Source organism: Carlito syrichta, unplaced genomic scaffold (genome assembly GCF_000164805.1).
Source record: "Carlito syrichta isolate Samal-C Ts95f unplaced genomic scaffold, Tarsius_syrichta-2.0.1 Scaffold316023, whole genome shotgun sequence".
Taxonomy (NCBI): domain Eukaryota; kingdom Metazoa; phylum Chordata; class Mammalia; order Primates; family Tarsiidae; genus Carlito; species Carlito syrichta.
In genome coordinates, this window is record NW_007260119.1 from 287,406 (window position 1) to 305,277 (window position 17,872).

At 54.5% G+C, this 17,872-nt stretch overlaps 1 protein-coding gene across 1 annotated transcript in view; it reads right to left on the reverse strand.

The window, feature by feature from the left end:
- Nucleotides 1-323: 323 nt before the first annotated feature.
- The window catches only part of WT1 (Wilms tumor 1), a 43,618-nt gene continuing 26,069 nt past the window's right edge, over nt 324-17,872 (reverse strand). The window contains exons 5-9 of the mRNA XM_021706799.1: nt 9,576-9,672; nt 5,907-6,057; nt 3,518-3,607; nt 2,848-2,940; nt 324-455 (exon numbers count right to left, since the gene is read on the reverse strand). Of these exons, the coding sequence (XP_021562474.1) occupies nt 334-455; nt 2,848-2,940; nt 3,518-3,607; nt 5,907-6,057; nt 9,576-9,672 (553 nt within the window). The 3' untranslated portion in view covers nt 324-333. The remainder of the gene's footprint in view (nt 456-2,847; nt 2,941-3,517; nt 3,608-5,906; nt 6,058-9,575; nt 9,673-17,872) is intronic.

Sequence of the window (17,872 nt, forward strand, 5' to 3'; positions counted from 1 at the left end):
GGGCGGAAAAGAAGATGGGGGTGGGGTGGGGGCACGACCAGCAGTGGCTCTTCTCGCAGCAGAAACTCCAGACCACGTGGTGATGGGCTGTTGGCCGACTGGTCACCGGGAGCCACGTCTCTAGGCCTGGGAGCCGACTCCAGGTGGGCAGGGCAGGGACCGCTCCCCCAGGCCCACCTGGCAAGATCCAGGCATCGTGTCTGGGGCATCCGTCGAGGATCGGTCGCAGCTTCCTTCTCAGAGAGGCGGGTGAGGAGGAATGTGGCCAGCTTGAAAGAGCTCATGTGCCATCCTGCCTGGGTCCGGGCACCGTCCCTGGGGGTGGGGGACCCCTCACAGCGCCAGCTGGAGTTTGGTCATGTTTCTCTGGTGCATATTGTGGTGGCGGACGAGCTCATCCGAGCGGGCAAACTTTTTCTGGCAGCTGGGCCAGCGGCAGCTGAAGGGCTTCTCACCTGTGGACACAACAGCCCATCAGAGACGCCTGCAGCACAGAGGCCGGGCCACGTTCACCCAGCAGAGGCCTGAGCTGCGTCGTCCCACGTCACTCCCCGGCTTCCTTCCCGCGATCCTGCCTTAAGCTCACGGGCCAGGCTCACGTCACACGCAGCCTGGACGTGTCACACCTCGGGGGCTCTAAGAATCGAAATATCGTCCAAGTTATAAACCAGTCTCAGGTCAGAGGACGTGAAACGTGGGAGGGAAGGAAGGAGGCTGGCAGTGGAAACGTCTGGGCTGATCATATGTAATTAAGAGGAACAAATGTAGATTCCAACCTCCCCTGAGAGAATGTATGGACCCACGGGTTTTCCGCCTTTGCTGTCTGCGGAGGGGACCGAGCTCCGCGGGATTGTCCAGCCCAGTTCAGGTCCCTGGACCTCATCGATTCAGCGCCTTTCAGCAGGGGCGCTGTGGCCGCAGTTCTAACTCCCCTGTCTGCACAGATATTCTGGGTGGGCTGGACAGTTTAAGAGAAATCACAGATGCCTGTGTGCATGTCATCTGTCTCTTTCATCTTTACCTGTTCCTGACAACATAACCCTTGTCATATGGAAGATTCTAGTGGAGGCCTGGTTCTGAGATTTCTAACAAGCTTACTGAAAGACCAAGGTCTCTTCACCTTAGGAGCCCTCGGAAATTCTTTGGCTTTTTTTGTGTTTTTCTTTGCTCTTTTTGTAGAGACAGGGTCTCGCTATGTTGCCCAGGCTGGTCTCAAACCCTTGGGCTCAAGCAATCCTCCCGCCTCGGCCTCCCAAAGCGCTGGGATGACAGGTGTGAGCCACCACACCTGGCCACACTCAAGCCTCATTCCCATCGGGAACGATAATGCACATGTATTCAGTGCTTCCAATATGCTCAGCCTGGTGCTGGACATCGAATGATGCACGCACAGACCTCAAGTCCTCCTCACCTCCGTCCCTAAGGGAGCGTGACTGTCCCCCCCCTACAGACGAGTGTGACGTCTGCTGGGGAGACTCAGGCAGGATGCAAACCCAGTTCTGTCCGATTCCTAAGCCGGTGCCCTTCCCTCCACCACAGCCTCCTGGGCCTGGCCACTGCGGAGATGCAGGGGCAGCTTTATCTTGAGGGCAAATGCCACAAGAGCCAACCCTGTGCCCCCGAGGGGCCTTCTCAGGATGTTGCTTCCCACTCCGCTTTCTCTGAGATCTACTGGCCAGACAAGCACTGACAGATGTCCCACGAGGGTCGGCGTCCCAGGATCAGACTGGAGGCCCATCAAATGTCGCATCCAACAGTCTGCTGGTGGCACAAGTCCCTTGACGCATGGTCGGGGGTGGGGTGTGCAAGGGACTCTTGGCCACCAAATTGTGAGCTCGGGACTAAGTCTAAGAAGCACCGGAAGCTTCTTAGACTTGGGGAAAGGGGGGAATGCCCAGGGACTGGTGTCATCACACATCCCCTCACCTCCCACTTGCTGTTTCTTACCCTTCCTAGATGGTTCCACTCACCCCGCCTCAGTCGTGCCGCCCGTTTGGCCCGACGGACACGCCCCACCCGCTCTCTGGCCTCCTTCACTCCTCTCAGGCTCTCAAGGGCACCCAGCTTCACCGGCTCTGGCTCTCGCTGACTCTCCTCCCCAGCCCGCTGGATAAATCATGCCCCTTGCCCGGTAGAGAAGGCAGGGGACAGGTGGGCCGGAGCAGACAGAACTGGGTTTACGACCCAATAGGCTGACTTCAGACAAGTCACTGAGTTGCTACGTGCCTCAGTCTCCTATCTGTAAAACAGGGGGACTCTTTCCACAAGGACAAAGTGAGATAAAACACTTGCCTTCCTCTCAAAGGGGGAAAGTCTACGGCCATGGCGGTGTTGTTTTCATTACGAACAGCCTATCCTCATGGAAAAGCAAACACCATCAGCAGCCATGAGCGGGGCCCTACACCCCTCTCTACAGAGCACGAGGGAAATGCCACCTGCATGCTGGCCCTGGCCTGGCAGAAGCCAAGACTGCTCCTGGGTGGACACCCAGCGAGCAGGGACTCGGCGCCCTGAAACGTGAGACATTGCTGGAACTCCTGCTGCTTTTCTGGAGGGCTGATCCTCCTAGCAGAGTGACCACAGCGTGGTGGGACCAACCGGAAGCCTTGGGAACCTGTCCATCCCTCCACTCCATTCCACGGTGCTCCCCATATTCCTCCCCCTCTGAGTCCTCCTGTTCTTTACAAAATGGGATCACATATCGTTTGGGGAGAACCACGCCCCCTCCTTCCTCCCAACTGAGTCTAAACCTCAGCGCTTTTACTCTAGTTCTTGCCAGTCTCTCTCATCGCAACAACGTAGTTTTAAAAAATAATGAAAAATAAATGTGAAGAAAAGTTTACGCACTTGTTTTACCTGTATGAGTCCTGGTGTGGGTCTTCAGGTGGTCGGACCGGGAGAACTTTCGCTGACAAGTTTTACACTGGAAGGGTTTCACACCTAGACGGACAGAGAAGGTCTAGCCCCAGCCCTAACACGCGGGCACAGCAGGGCCCACGAGGCTGGCTCCTGGCGGCGGGGGGGCCCGGTGTCTGCGGCCACGCCTGCGACATCTGCCTTGCCCACAGGCTTCCCCAGGACCCCTGGCCCGGTGGAGACCACCTGATTCTGCACAGTATCCTAAAAGGACCCACTTCTGTCTTGGGAACCACTGCTCCTTAACCACAAAGGTCCAGCTTCTCACCAGCTGGAAGGTCTCAGCCGAGCCAAGGCGGAAACAGGCGTCACACCCAGCAGTGGGATCCCACATTCCACCACCCTCGCTCTCTGCGAGGCTCAGTGCACACTCAGCCCAGGACTAGCGGGTCCCACTGCGCTGTGGTTTGCAGGACAGACGTGGGCCGTTTCCTTTCTTTCCTTTATTTAAGAGAAGGGAAATCTCCAGAGACTAAGGGGAAGAACTCTTGGAAAAATGAAACACCCAGCTGGGCCTCTCCTGTTCCACCACAGAGAGGATCAAGAGATGTGCCCATGCCCACAGAACACCGCTGCCAGCAGGGGAAGCAGACCCACAGACCTGTGTGTCTCCTCTGGTGCCTTTTGAGCTGGTCTGAACGAGAAAACCGCCGCTCACAGTCCTTGAAGTCACACTGGTATGGCTTCTCACCTTGGGAAAGACAAATGCTCCGTTTGCAAACGGCGCTGGAAATGGGGACCTCATTTAAAGCAGCCCCCTAACCAGGACCAAGGGTCTCCCAAAACGTCCGGGCGCTTGGTGGGGCTGGCCAGGGGAGGTGTTTCTAGCGAGCTAGAAACAGGTGAGTGCAGGTGCCGAGGCTGACTCCAGAGCCAGCGAAGACTGGCTGCCCCATTGTGAAAGGGACCCAGTGACGGCCTGTGTCAAAGGGTCCGTGAACAAATTAGAGCAGGCCACCGTGCAAAGGCTCAGCCCGGCACCCAGTGCAGAGGGAGGGCTCACAAGACATTAGCAGAGAATATTCAGGCAAGTAAAAACTCAAACTAGGCTGAGTCTGAGGCAGAATTCTGGGGTGGGTGTGCCCTGAGGCCGGCACGGGAAAGAAGCAATTTAAGTTTTATGGCCCCAAGAATTGGCATTCTCTGCTACTGGCTTCTCATTATTACTATTATTTTTTCACTTGGGGGCTCACTCTGTAGCCCAGGCTGGATGGAGTTCAGTGGCACAATCACAGCAATCATGGCTCACGGAAGCCTCGACCTCCTGGGCTCAGGTGATCCTCCCAACCTCAGCCTCCCGAGTAGCTGCGACTACAGGCATGCGCCGCCATGCCTGGTTAATTTTTTAATTTTTTGTAGAGACAGGGTTTCACTATGTTGCACAGGCTGGTCTTGAAACCCTGGGCTCAAGTGATCCTCCTGCCTCAGTCTCCCAAAGTGCTGGGATGACAGGCGTGAGCCGCCGCACCTGGCTCATTCTTGTTGAGCAGAAACAACGCCATGATTGTGAGGCACTCAAGCTAAACCAGAAGCCAATGCACTTAGGAAGCTTCTGGAGTCCGTTAACCAAGAGCTGTCAGCAGTGGGGCAGCCTTCTGCCTCAGAGAAGCCCCACCCTCGCCAGAGGAAGTCCAGCCAAATGCTGGGAGGAGTGATCCACCATGGGCCTCCCTGCCTCCCGGGGAAAAGTGAGTCACTGGCATTCTAGGATGGAGAGTGGCCACCCCCCACCACCATCCTCCTGCTGCAGGGCGGCCTCGGTCACCCCTCTAGCCTACACCCCTGCTCCCCTGTAAATGTGCCCTCCCTCTGCACCAAGGTTCGCCAATCCCGACATCCTCTCTGCTCTGTGCTCACACTAACGGCTCCAGCCCTGTCTCCACCCCAGAATCTCCTCTCTGGTCTCACCAGTGCCACTGCCTCCACAAAGCCTGCTGGGAAACTGCACGTTCAGACTTAAACTCCCTCCTTCACTCATTATGGAGTCTAGGCCAGGACATCTCACGTGGCAAGCTGTGTCCTGGCCTCCAAGCCTCCACGGGCCGAGGAGCCCCGGGCAGAAGCCCTGCCTTGGCTGCATTCGCATCCAGCCCGGCGGGTCCTCGTGCCTGCGCTCAGCAGCCCAGAGACGACAGTGTCCCCGTGCCGCCAGCTTCCCTGTCCTGCCTCCCGCTTCTGCTCACCCTTCCCTTCCCATCCTCACCAGCCCCGATGGTGAACTCAAGCCCTGCCTCCCCCAAGAAACCTCCTCACATGGCCCTGGCTCAAACACCCCATAGGCCCAAGCACTGCCACGAGGCAGCGCGTGACCCTGAATCTCAGTGCCCCTTCACTGGGGCCTATCCTTGTCAGGGGGGCTATGACCTGGGCTTCCAAGGCAGGAATCTGCGTCCTGGTCTCACCGTACTCTGCTCTCCTGGCAACTGGTGTGGGGAATTAAACGAAGCCATCACAGAGAGAGCCTGCCTCAAGAAAAGGACTTAATGTGACAGTCTGGACTGTTTAAAATGAATAAGGAGAGCCGGGCATGGTGGCTCACACCTGTAATCCCAGCACCGTGGGAGGCTGAGGCAGGAGGCTCGCTTGAGGCCTGGGGTTCGAGACTGGCCTAGGCAACACAGCGAGAGCTCATCTCTACAAAAACAAAATCACGATGGTCCTGTCCACAACCTCTCCAAGCCACCCAACTACCAGTGCCCAGCCAGCCCCCTCTCCTTAGAAATGCCAACAGTCTCCTCACAGAAACGGAATTCAAACTCTTTCATCCCCTGGCATGTTCTCTCTACCACTTGGCTTGACTCTGCCTGAAGGCTGTTGACCGCCTTGGACACAGGACAGATGCCCGGCAGTGCCCGGAGGCCTCCTTTTGTCACCCTGGCCCAAGCCTCCCCAGAGGCCCGCCCTCCAACCCAGAAACCACTTGAGCAGCCCAGGCGCCTGAGATGGGATTCAGACCCACTCGCCCAGGGCTGCACAGGGGCCGCGCTTACCAGTGTGCTTCCGGCTGTGCATCTGCAAGTGGGACAGCTTAAAATATCTCTTATTGCAACCTGGGTACGCACACATGAAGGGGCGCTTCTCACTGGTCTCAGATGCCGACCGGACAAGAGTCGGGGCCACCCCGGGCACACGCCGCACATCCTGCAGGCAGAGTGTGAGAGGAACAGGGGCCTTGAGCCTCGTGTGAGCACCTGTGCCTGTCCTGAGGGGACACGAGCACGGGAGCACACCCCAAGACAGGATGGCAGGCACAGGCCTGAAAAGCCACTCCCACCCACACCCCAGATGCTCATGGCAGACATCACTAACAGATGCCAGATTGGGACAACCTACAGGGCAGTGCTCTGACATCACCATTTCTGACCCACCAGAGCTGGCCCCTGATGTGAAGGCTGTTTGAGGTCACTGCCTTGATACCTGAGGGAGCTCCCCTCACTCTGGTCTCTCAGCTTCTCCACTTGAAGCACTGAGGCCTGGAAGGCCAAGGTCCCTGATCCTAACTGTCTCTCCCCACCCAGCAACACGGCCACATGACCTTGGGCCCAGTCTGCAATGACTGGTCGAAAATCGAGGAATCAAAACCTTAGCCAGGTGCGGTGGTGCTCGCCTGTAGTCGCAGCTACTTGAGAGTCTGAGGAGGGAGGATCACCTGAGCCCAGGAGGTCGAGGCTGTGTTTAGCCATGAGTGTGCCACTGCACTCTAGCCCAGGCAACAGAGTGAGACCCAGCTCAAACACACACACACACTCAGAAAAATGTGGGAAAGTGAATGAATCCCAAACCAGCCAGACCTCCCATGTGTATATAAAGGAAGAGGAGGAAGCTGTGTCTGGATGTGGCAGCCAAGGGGGCCAAACCACCCAAATCATGGTGCAGCCGGCACAGCCTTGAACAGCGACGCCAGAAGCCCCAGGCCTCCGTCTGCCTTCCGTGCACTGCCCCGTCCCTGGCCGAGATGTGCAGACCCAATTTGCAGAAGGTCCGAGGACACTCAAGAGGCGAGTCCCTTTCTCCTCCTGGGGCCACGAGCCGGGCAGGAGCCATGACAACGCCCAGGTGCTCCCCAGGCATTTAAAGACATGCGAACCCAGACCAAAGGGGCATGTGGCTGGCACGGGGCACATCTGTGCTTGGTACCAACACCCAGAGCCACTTCTGGGCGTCACCCATCCCTGCCTGGCATGTTCCCCACCCCACACTCAGACTGTCATCCCTGTTACTTACTGCCTTGTGCTGCAAGGTCACCTTCGTTGGGAAGGAAAAAATGCTCTAGTGACATACATACAACATTGGTGTGGAGAGGTCACCGTGTCTCAGGGCAGATGGGGGTACGAAATTAGATGGTGAGCCCACCACAGGACTGGCATGCTCAACACCTGTCCAGCTGACATTTATGGAAGGCTGTGACAGTGACTCTGACACGCTGCCCGGTGGGAGGACAGTGAAGGATGCGTTTTCAGCTCCCATATTTCATCGTAGACACGGCGCACACAGGAACAGGATCTAAAACTGGATGGCTGGCATCTGTCAGGCCTGCAGAAGGACGCTGATGTGTGGTTGGGGAGAGGCCTAGTGACTCGCGCTTTGTGCCTCTAACCCTTGCCTTTATGTCTCGTCCCTGGGGGGCTGGGAAGGACAGGCACACCGTCTATCCTCATGACACTTTTGGAAACGTGTATGTGGACATCTCAGCTTGCCCTGTGCACCATGCCGGGCCCGGGCCCACACGCAACCTGTTTCTAGGGCGCTGACTATCCTGGTGACAGTATCATTGCTGTGACTTACGTGGCAGCCACTGAGTCAAGTTTATAAGCCACCGATGCAAACCCTTGGTCTGACTGCCCAAGGGGCCCTGCAAGAGGCTGACCAGATTCTCCAAGACATCTCCCTTTCTCCTTGTTCCCTCACACTCCTTGGAGATTTCCCTTCCCCACACTGCCCACTGACCTCTGTCTCCCTAAGCAGCAGCATAACGTGGGGGTTAAAAACAAGGGCTCTGGGCCAAGTGCAGTGGCTCATGTCTGCCATCCCAGCATGATGGGAGGCCGAGGCAGGAGGACTGCCTGAGCCCAAGGGTTTGAGACCAACCTGGGTAACTTGGTAAGACCTTGTCTCTACAATTAATCGAGAAAAATATCTGGGCATGGTGTCACATGCCCGTAGTTCTAGCTACTTGGAAGGCTGAGGCAGAAGGATCGCCTGAGCCCAAGGAGGTTGAGTGTATGGTAGCCATGAGCGTGCCCCTGCACTCCAACCTGGGCGAGAGTGAGACTCTGACTTAAAAACAACAAACAAAACACATGGACACAGGAGCTCTGGAGTCAGATGGGACTGTGTTGTAAGTCTCAGCTCCACCGTCACGAGCCATATGACTTTGGCAATGTTCCTCATCTCTGGGCCTCGGTGTCCCCATCCCTAAAGCGGACACAAGGACAGCACCTACCTCGCAAGAATGTACGAGACGAAAGGCAGGGGGAGGCCCCGTACAGCATAGAGGAACCCCGGATGCATATTGCTAAGCCAGAGACATGGTCAGAAAGGTTGCCCCTGCTAGAATCCCAGCCACATGGCGTTCTGAGGAAAGATCCATGGTTGCTCTGGGGAGCACAAGGACGGGCAGGTGGCATGCGCAGCATTTTCAGGGCAGTGAGACTCTTGCGGGCGATGCCCTAGTAATGAACACCAGGCCTTATGCGTTTTCCAAAATCTGCAGGCCTGTGTGCAGAAAGGGAGCCCCAGTGTGGACTCTGGACTGTCGTTAACCGTAACGTAGGCTGGATGCGGTGGCTCAGCCAGTCATCCCAGCACTTTGGGAAACCGAGGCAAGAGGATGGCCTGAGCCCAGGAGTTCGAGACCAGCCTGGGCAACTTGGTGAGACCTCATCTCTACGATAAATCACAAAAACTAGCTGGGCTTGGTGTTGCATGCCTGTGGTTCCAGCTACTTGGAAAGCTGAGGCGGAAGGATCGCCGGAGCCCAACAGGTCAACGCTGGGAGACCGTGAGCATGCCCCTGCACTCCAGCCGGGATGACAGAGCGAGACTCTAACTCGAAAAAGAAACCAATAACACACCGATATCACTATCAATGGCAACATACACACCACACCAACACAAGAGCTGGGCAAGGGCGGCGGGGAAGGGGAAGGCCTGGGACCCCCTGTGCCTTCTGTGCGGTTTTTCTGTAAACCTAAAACTTCTGTAAGAACAGAAGGCCATTTTTGTTTAAGTCTATGTAAAAGCTTAGCACAATGCCAGGCATACAGAAAGCCAGGCATTGGCAGCGCAATTAATGCTGTGACTGTTATTAGCATCAACTCTTGGCAAGATGGTGGCCACCATGGGGCACTCAGCGATGCAGACCAAATCTTAGAAGTCAAGGGCGGGGGAGGGGGCCATTCGAGCCCAATCAGCCCAAATACAGGAGCTGTGTGACCCACGAGGAAGAGGAGTGGGCACTCAAGGAGGGCGGGATTCTGCAGGAAGTATCTTGGCCTGAGCAGGCAAGGGGCGGCGTCTCTGGGGAGAAGGAAGCTGCCCTGCCTGGCCCCTGGAGGAGGAGGGGTCCCTGTGATCAAGAAAGTCTCTCCAGGGCCACGGAGTCACCAGCCAGGAGGTGAAGATGCTGAGCGGGACAGAAGGCGGGCCTGGGTACCCACCTGGATGCCCCTGAAGACGCCATGGGTGTGTATCCTGTACTGAGCGCCGCAGAGGATAGGCGTCGTGTGGTTGTCGCTCTCGTAGCCCGCGCCGTGGCTGCAAACACAGAAAGGACAAGGCTCAGGGGCTCCCAGGCGCCCTTTGGAAACGCTCGCCTGGAGTCGGGAGGGAGCGGTTTGGTTAAAGCTTGAGGACAAGGGCTGGCGTCTGCCTCCCTCCGTGGGGCTGCTTTTGCGAAGGCCAGGCCCCTGTGTCCACGGGTCTCCCCATCTCTTGGTCCCGGCACCTAGCCCGTGCCTTGTCTGGGTCTAGGCCTCGCTCAGACACACCTGAAAAGCCCCAGCCGCAGGATGCCAGGCCCACAAAGTGTTTCCCATCCACACAGCAGAGCTGACAGCTGTAAGCATCTCAAGAATGAGCAGAATACCTCAGCTTCCACAGAAGTGCCGTGGACCACTGTCAGCACCTCATGACTCAGTTTTTACCAAACAGCACCCCACAAAGTGATGCCACTTACTAGAAGCGATGCCATGTCCTCAGAAGTACATCTGTGGCCCCACTCTGCTTAACCTACAGCTGTTTTCTAGATCAACTGAGATTTATCTTGGGGGAACAAAGTCTCTATGTCACCCAGGCTGGAGTGCAGTGACACAATCATAGTTCACCGCAGCCTTAAACTTCTGGGCTCAATTGATCCTTCTGCCTCTAACTCCCATAGCGAGGACTACAGATGCTCACCACATCTGGCTAAGTTTCTTCTTTTTTTTGTACAGATGGGGGTCTCGCTATGTTGCCCAGTCCATTCTCAAACTCCTGCGATCCTCCTGCCTTGGTCTCCCAAGTAGTTAAGTCTATAGGTGTGCACCACCACAGCCAACTAAGTTATTTTTTTTGTAATTTTTGTAGAGATGGGGTCTTGCTATGTTGCCCATTCCAGTCTCAAACTCCTGGGCTCAAGCAATCTTCCCACCTCAGCCTCCCAAAGTGCTGGAATTACAAGCGTGAGTCACCGCATTCAGCCCATGTGAAGTCTTTGTTGCCAGCCTGTGCCGTGGGCGAGCACTGGAAGATCTTTTCCTAGCATCAGACTGACTAATTCCCAGTCTGTGCTCAGGTTAATCTGGGACAATCTCAGAGCTGGAAGATGAGGACTGTTGAGAAGGGCTTGGCAGGGGAGTGTGCGTCCCTGGACACCTTCCCTCCTGCAAGGACGAGCATGGTGTCTGTCTCGCAGGGGCTTGACTCCCAGGGGAGGAGAGAGAGGCTTCTCACCACCGGCAGCACACGGGAACCATATAGAGAATCGTCCCGGGCAACTTTGAGGAAACACCCTGTCAAATGGTGCAGCTGCTTTGGAAAAGATCGGGCAGTTCCTCAAAAGGTTGGACATCAAGCTACCGCAGGACCTGACAACCCTGCCCCTGGGTCTACTCCCAAGGGAAGCAACAAGCGACGTCCCCCCCAAAACGTGCACACTTTGTTTACAGCAGCGTCACGCCTGAGCACCGAAAAGCGGAACCAGCCCAACGTCCGCCAGCTGATGAAGAGACACACAGAATGCAGTGGTCCCTACAATGGAATATGACTTGGCAATGAAAAGGAAGGCAATACTGACACAGGCTGCCACGTGGGAGGGCCCAGGGAACAAGGTGCTCGGCGAGAGAAGCCAGTCCCAGAGGCTCACGGAGAGCACAACTCCATTCACACCCAACGCCCAGGAGTAATCCACAGAGGCAGGAAGCAGGCTAGTGAGTGGTCAGCTGCCTAGGCCTGTGGGAACGGGGGTCTGGAGGCTGACGGCTGAACATGTCCTGAAGTCGTGACAAGGGTCATACAACCCTGAATATACTAAAGACTGTCGCCTGGTCTACTCTTCACGGGTGAACCATGTGGTCTGTGAAATCTAGAAAGCTTTTAAAAAATTACCTCGGAAGGGAGAATTCCTGAGGTTTTTCAAAGGCTCCAGGTGACAGTCCCTGGCTGTCGGGGCTGAGAACTCCATTCTTTGCCCCCGTTGCTCTAGCGGCTGGGTCCAGAGGCCCAGGGCAGGGAGGCAGGTAAGGTGACAGCTCAGCCGACTGTCTGACGGGTTTGAGAAGCCTGCGCTGACTCAAGGTTCACGCACCCAGAGGAGGGAGTTCCTGAAAGGGGGGGTGTCTGCCAGGACACCGAGATGGCCACACCCCTCCCCCTCGGTCCCAGAAGCTCTGGGATTTCACGTTGAGGGCTGGCTCCAAGTACCTCAGAAGAAGTGCCTGTCTGCTGTGCATAGTTCAGGGAGATGCGTGGTAGCTTTGCTTGTCTCAGCATCCTGCAAGTGATTTCTGACACATCTCGCAGGGAAATGTCTCAAAAAGTGAACCCAAGGTCAAACTTGCAAAAATTGGGGAGAAACACCAAGCCCCGAGGACATCTGCCTTTTTTACTCTTAGAATGTGTTTGCCAGGGCTGGGCATGGTGGCTTATGCCTTGAAAGGCCGAGGTAGGAGGATCATTTAAGCCCAAGGCTCTGAGACTAGCTTTGGCAACCATGTCTCTACCAAAAAAAATGCTTTTAATTAGCCAGGTGTGGTGATGGTGCCCATAGTCCTAGCTATTCAGGAGGGTGAGGTGGGAGGATCACTTGACTCCAAGAGTTTGAGGCTACAGTGAGCTATGACTGTATCACTGCACTCCAGCCTGGGCAACAGAGCAAGATCCCATCTCTACAAAGGAAAAGAAAATGTGTTTGCAGGAAAAATAAGCCAAGTCTGCTTGCCTTGCAATTCTGTTGTACAGGCGGTGGAGACCCGCGAGGGACGACAAAGGCCACGTGGTGGCAGAAAGAGGACAGGACCGGAAAGGTGCTGCCAACATTCTGACCCAGAGGCTGCATTTGCGCGGCCGGGCCTCCTCTGTGGAACCAGAACGTAACTCCCACATTTTCCAGGGCTGAGGGATTTCTAGGGACACGACGTCCTAGTTCTGCCAGCAAAGGCTAAGAGCGGGAATCTGTCTTGACAGTTAAGCTCTGGGAGTCCTCTGGGTCCCTGGAGGGTGGAGGCGTGGGAAGCAGACGTTTCTCAAGGGACTTGTCTCGTAAAGGGACCAGCCTCGGTCCTCACGGCAAGATGCAAGCCAACAAGCAAAAGCAGCAACAAGCAGGAAGCCTGAGTCTGCCAGTGTGCCCTTTGATTCTCCTTCCAGGTCCGTGAGTAAGAAGACCAGCGGGCTGCAGCCTCCTGGGACTTGTGTCCCCACGAGACATGCCAGTGTGGTTGCACACGGGGGCAGCCTTGCAAGTCCACACTCTTGCCAACGTGCTCTCCCCAGGACACCAGGCATAAGGCAAGCACGTGCAACGAACTAACAGCTCAGTGAAGGAAAGCGAGTCACTGACCTTGGAAGCACGGGCACATAGAGAGAGAGGCCTAGAAAGGCCATCGAACGCAGTCCCCAGCCAGAGCCGAATCTCCTCCGGCTCATGCTGGACGAACAGTTGGACAACATGACCGGTGACAGGTTTCCGGGGGAGCCCAACCCACCGGGGCACAGCTCAAGCTGTCAGAAGGGCCTTTCCAAACCCAGCTGAGCGCTGCCTCCTCACTCCTGCCTTCTGGAGGCCCGCTGGGCGAGGGTTACTATTTGACAGCCATCCGTGTGTGTCCCCTGCTTCGTGGTACACGTGGCCTTAAGTACAGAGGCTCCTGTTCTGTCTGTATGGCTAACCCCTGATGGAAGTTGGGTACGGAGCCCATCAACATCCCCGAGAGGGACTGAGTCTAGCCCCTCTCCCACGTGACAGCCCTGCCAGCAAGTGACGACTGTTCTTCAGGGCACAGAGCTGAGACCCTCTCGACTGATGACCCTCTCCTGACCCCTTTCATCTGGCAAGTCCTTCTAAAGGTGTCGACCTATTGGCTGAGCGGGGTGGCTCAGCACCTCTACTGCCAGCACTCTGGGAGGTCAAGGCAGGAGGATTGCTTGAGGCCAGCACTTCGAGACCAGCCTGGGCAACATGTCAATACCTCGTCTCTACAAAAGTAAAAGACAATTAGTCAGGTGTGGTGGCATGTGCCTGTAATCCCGGTTGCTTGAGAGGCTGAGGAGGGAGGATCGTCTGAGCCCAGGAGGTGAAGGCTGCAGTGAGCCATGATCGTGACACTGCACTCCAGCCTGGGCTATGGAGTGAGACTCTGATACCAAAAAAAATGTATCAACTCATGATGAATCCCAAAGCTCCAGAAGCAGAAATGAGTTTCCACTTGGGAGAGGAAGACCCATCCACAAACACCAAAGCCCTTAGAATCAGAAAAATGACACACGTGTTAAGACCGAAGGAAATACCCCTCACCCTCAGGAGTCCATCTCAAATGTTTTCAGATCTGTATGCTGGTCAAACACCAAGCAGGACATTGCCAGTGCCCTGTCCCTGGGCAGAGGGTTTGGGGCCCCTGCTCTGTGTGGACAGAGGATACTGTTCACTCACCTAAGAGCAAGTGACTCTCAGCACTCAGGTCACAGCGACCTTCCTCAGTCAAATAAAATTCAACTAAAACCCCACCCCTACCCGCTGGCATGAACTAAAGCCGTCATCTCCAACCCTGGGTTTGAAGAAACAGGCATTGGGGCTGGGCGCAGGGGATCACTTCTGTAATCCAGGCACTTTGGGAGGCGGGAGGATTGCTTGAGCCCTGGAGTTCAAGACCAGCCCAGGCAACATAGCGAGCCCTCATCTCTACAATAAAAAATCAAAAATTTAGCCGGGCATGGTGGTACTTGCCTGTGGTCCCAGCTACTTGGGAGGCTGAGGTGGGAGGATCACCTGAGCCCAGGAAGTAGAGGCTGCAGTGAGCCATGATCATCCCACTGGACTCCAGCCTGGGTGACAGATGGAGACTCTAACTCAAAAAAAAAGTATATTTTTCTTTCTAATTTTACTTATCTACTTATTTTTAGACATGGGGAATCACTATGTGGTCTAGGCTGGTCTCAAACCCCTGGGCTCAAGTGATCCTTCTGTCTCAACCTCCCAAGTAGCTGGGACAACAGGTATGCACCCCCATACCTGGCTTACGATTGTTTTAAACTAGAATTCATTTATCCTTCTAATCCCATTGTCTTTATTTTAGTGGCCACCCCCAACTGCTGAGATCTCTATGACTCTGGACTTGGGTTCCAAAACACTTGCTTTCCACTTTCAGCCCACATCACCTCTACACTTACACAGCACCTTTTCTGTGTTTTCCTAAGAGAAAACCATCTTCCCTGTTGTTGGTATTATATCTATAATATACAGAAAATATTTTTCCATGATATTCAGGAATTCACAGGATTCTAGGTCTCCTCCTGGGCTGCCAGAGGGAAACCACCTAGAGAATTTAGCCACATGGATGGGGTTCAGTCACCTGGGCATAAGTCATCAGCTGGGATTAGCCCGAGACAGAAAACCTCAAGAAGATGGTGGCTGCCACTGGGACAACAGCCATTGGTAGGTTCCAGCTGCTAGTGTAGACAGTCAAGTAAAGCCCTACTTTGCACTGAGAACGAACCATCCTTAACTTCCAGTGCCCTTGCTGTGGGTGGACCAAGCAGGGCTGGAGGGAGGATGCCCAGAGTTCTCTAGCCACAGGGTCTTCCCAGAGGAGCAAGGAGCTACCAGCACAGGCAAGACACTTCTGGAGCAAGGGTGCACATTCCAAGTTTAAAACCACAGAGCCCTGAATAGTTATGGGGTAAAAGGTCATCACAGCCCAGCAATAGAGAGTGTTCTCATTTAGAGAGTGGACTCCAGAACGCAGGTTCCAGAGCACAGCCTGAGTCCTCCCCGGCCAAATCACCGAGAAGCCCACATCTCCATGAGGGTGGAATACACACATGGCTCAGTCCACCTTGCAGTCCCAATCAGGAGAAGGACCAGAAAGGAAACCTGGCCCTGCACGGCAAGGCGCCTGCCCCAAGCCCTGGGGAGGCTGTGTGTCTTCAGTGCTTTCTCAGAAGTTGTGTTGCCTAGTAAACTTCCTTTTGGAAGACAAGACACTTGACTCATCTGAACAACAGGGGCAAAGGATCTGGCAACTTCCTGGCCAAGACATTCAGGCAGGGATGGGAACATGGCCAGGTGTCACAAATGCCACTGACAGGTCCAGGAGGGAGAAAGGACATTGGTCTGGGGAAGGCAGTCAAGAAACGAGAGAGGAGGCTGAGGTAATGAAGCTGTGTCTCCTGTCCTGCCACCGAGGCCACGCTGTGCGGGAAGCCACATGCCAGTTTGACAAAGACCCTCTAGACAGGTCTTCTGGCTTCCTTGACCCACCAGGCCCAAATCACCCATGTAAGTATTTGGCCCATAATTCCCTCTCTCGTCCACAAGGACACCAAAAATAACCATGGAGTATCTGTTTGCAATCAAGACCCACTCCATCAGTAAACTTTCGCCATAAGACTGTTGATTCTACCACAAGAAGTGAACTTGGGCACATGACCTGCACATGGCCAACAACCTTGGTTCCTAACGGCCTCCTGTTCATCTCTATGTGTCCAAAAGATTTGACTTAATAACTTTCCCAAGAGCTCAAGCCAGCCTCACTGCTCTGTGGTTTCCAGAATCCAGTTTTTTTCCTATCTGAAAACAAAGACATGTCTCTGTCTCACCTCTTCTGTCACTTCTTGCACTCCAAAAATGCCCAGCTTATTGGCCAAGGAAGTTCTTTTATGTGTTGGCTCAACTGGTCAGAACATGGATTTGTTTTGTTTTGGGTTTTTGTTTTTAATTTAAAACAGAGCCACAAACTCAAATATTCCTACTTAAATATTCCTACAGAGGCCAAACGAGCAACAGAAACAAATGAAGACATCCCTGAGAAATAAGATGGCCACCCTGAGTAGGCTGGGACAGTCACTCGGGCCACACCCCCACACCCAACAGCTCTGCCAGCCAATAATATGAACGCAGTGTGCCTCACCCTTCCAGTCTCCAAGACCTTTTCTAAGATCACCCAACTCACCAGTTCTTAGAAATAATTAAAATTTTAAAGAACCACAGGGCAAATAAAACAGATGTCTGGCCTAAGGACCACCAGTTTGCGACTTCTGCTTTCAAGGCTAAGCGGTGACATTTAAGCTGGAAACTGGAAAATTCCGCCCCAATTCTGTTGCCTTCTCTCATGTGGCAACAAAGGAAAGTTGAGAATGTGCCTGGTTCTTTGAAAACTGGGTATGAGAATCTTCCAGCCCCTCGAAGTCTTGAAAAGGTGCTGTCTTTATACAGCAGAATGACCAGTGCTGGGAGACTAGAAAACAGGAGTTTTCATCCACAGACACCAATGGCCAGCCTGTAAGTTTCACTGACCCACTTGGAATAGGTTTAAGCTCAAAGGGACAGACAGAAGATTTTGTCTGCTGTACCAGCAATTTGAGCACAGTGGTTTCCTATAACGGCTGTAACAAATCACCACAAATTTGGTGGCTTAACCACACAGTGATTCTCTTACAACTCTGGAGGCCACAAGTCTCGAATCAGCCTCACTAGGCTGGTGAGGGTGTCAGCTGGGCTGTTTTCTTCCCGACGCTCTGAGGGGAGCATTTCTTGCCTTTTCCAGCTTCTAGAAGTCGCCTGCGTTTCTCAGCCCCTTCTTCACATCACTCCCGCCACCTGTCTCCGTGGTCCCCTCTCCCCTACACCTCTGTAGTCAACATCTTCCTCTGCCTTCCTCTTCCGAGGACGCCTGGTGTTGTGTTTGGGGACCACCTGGAATACTCCGGAATCGGCTCCCCACCTCTAGATCTGTAGCTGACAGCCACAAAGTCACTTCTACCATTGAGAGAGCACTCACAGGCTCCAGGAATCAGGGCCTAGGTGTCTTTGGGGTCACTAGTTAGCCCACCCTACTGAGGGGACCAGACTTATCCAGGTTATGCAGCTGGATCTGAAGGAGAGACATTAACTGGGTCCTCGATCTCCAGGGCAGCCTGAAAGAGCATGGATTCTGCGCCCGACGGAAGACCTGTGCTCCAGGCTCACCTGGTCAGTTACTTTCTCTCATCTCATCCTCTCTGCACCACAATTCACCATCTTTAAAATGAAGCTAACAGCCTTATTTGAGAGACTTGTTTGAACATCCAAAAAAGAAGCCACGTGGGGGAAAAAAAGTTCACTATATCCCAACACAATGTTCAGGAGGTCTGTGAATATGAACAGTCAGTGGCCAGCAACCACAACAAGTATGTGTCGTCTACCTCTCAGAAGCCTGGTGATTGGAGTCAATGCAATTCATATTTTCAGTCCTTAGCAGGACCCCAGGAGTCATCAAGGTGT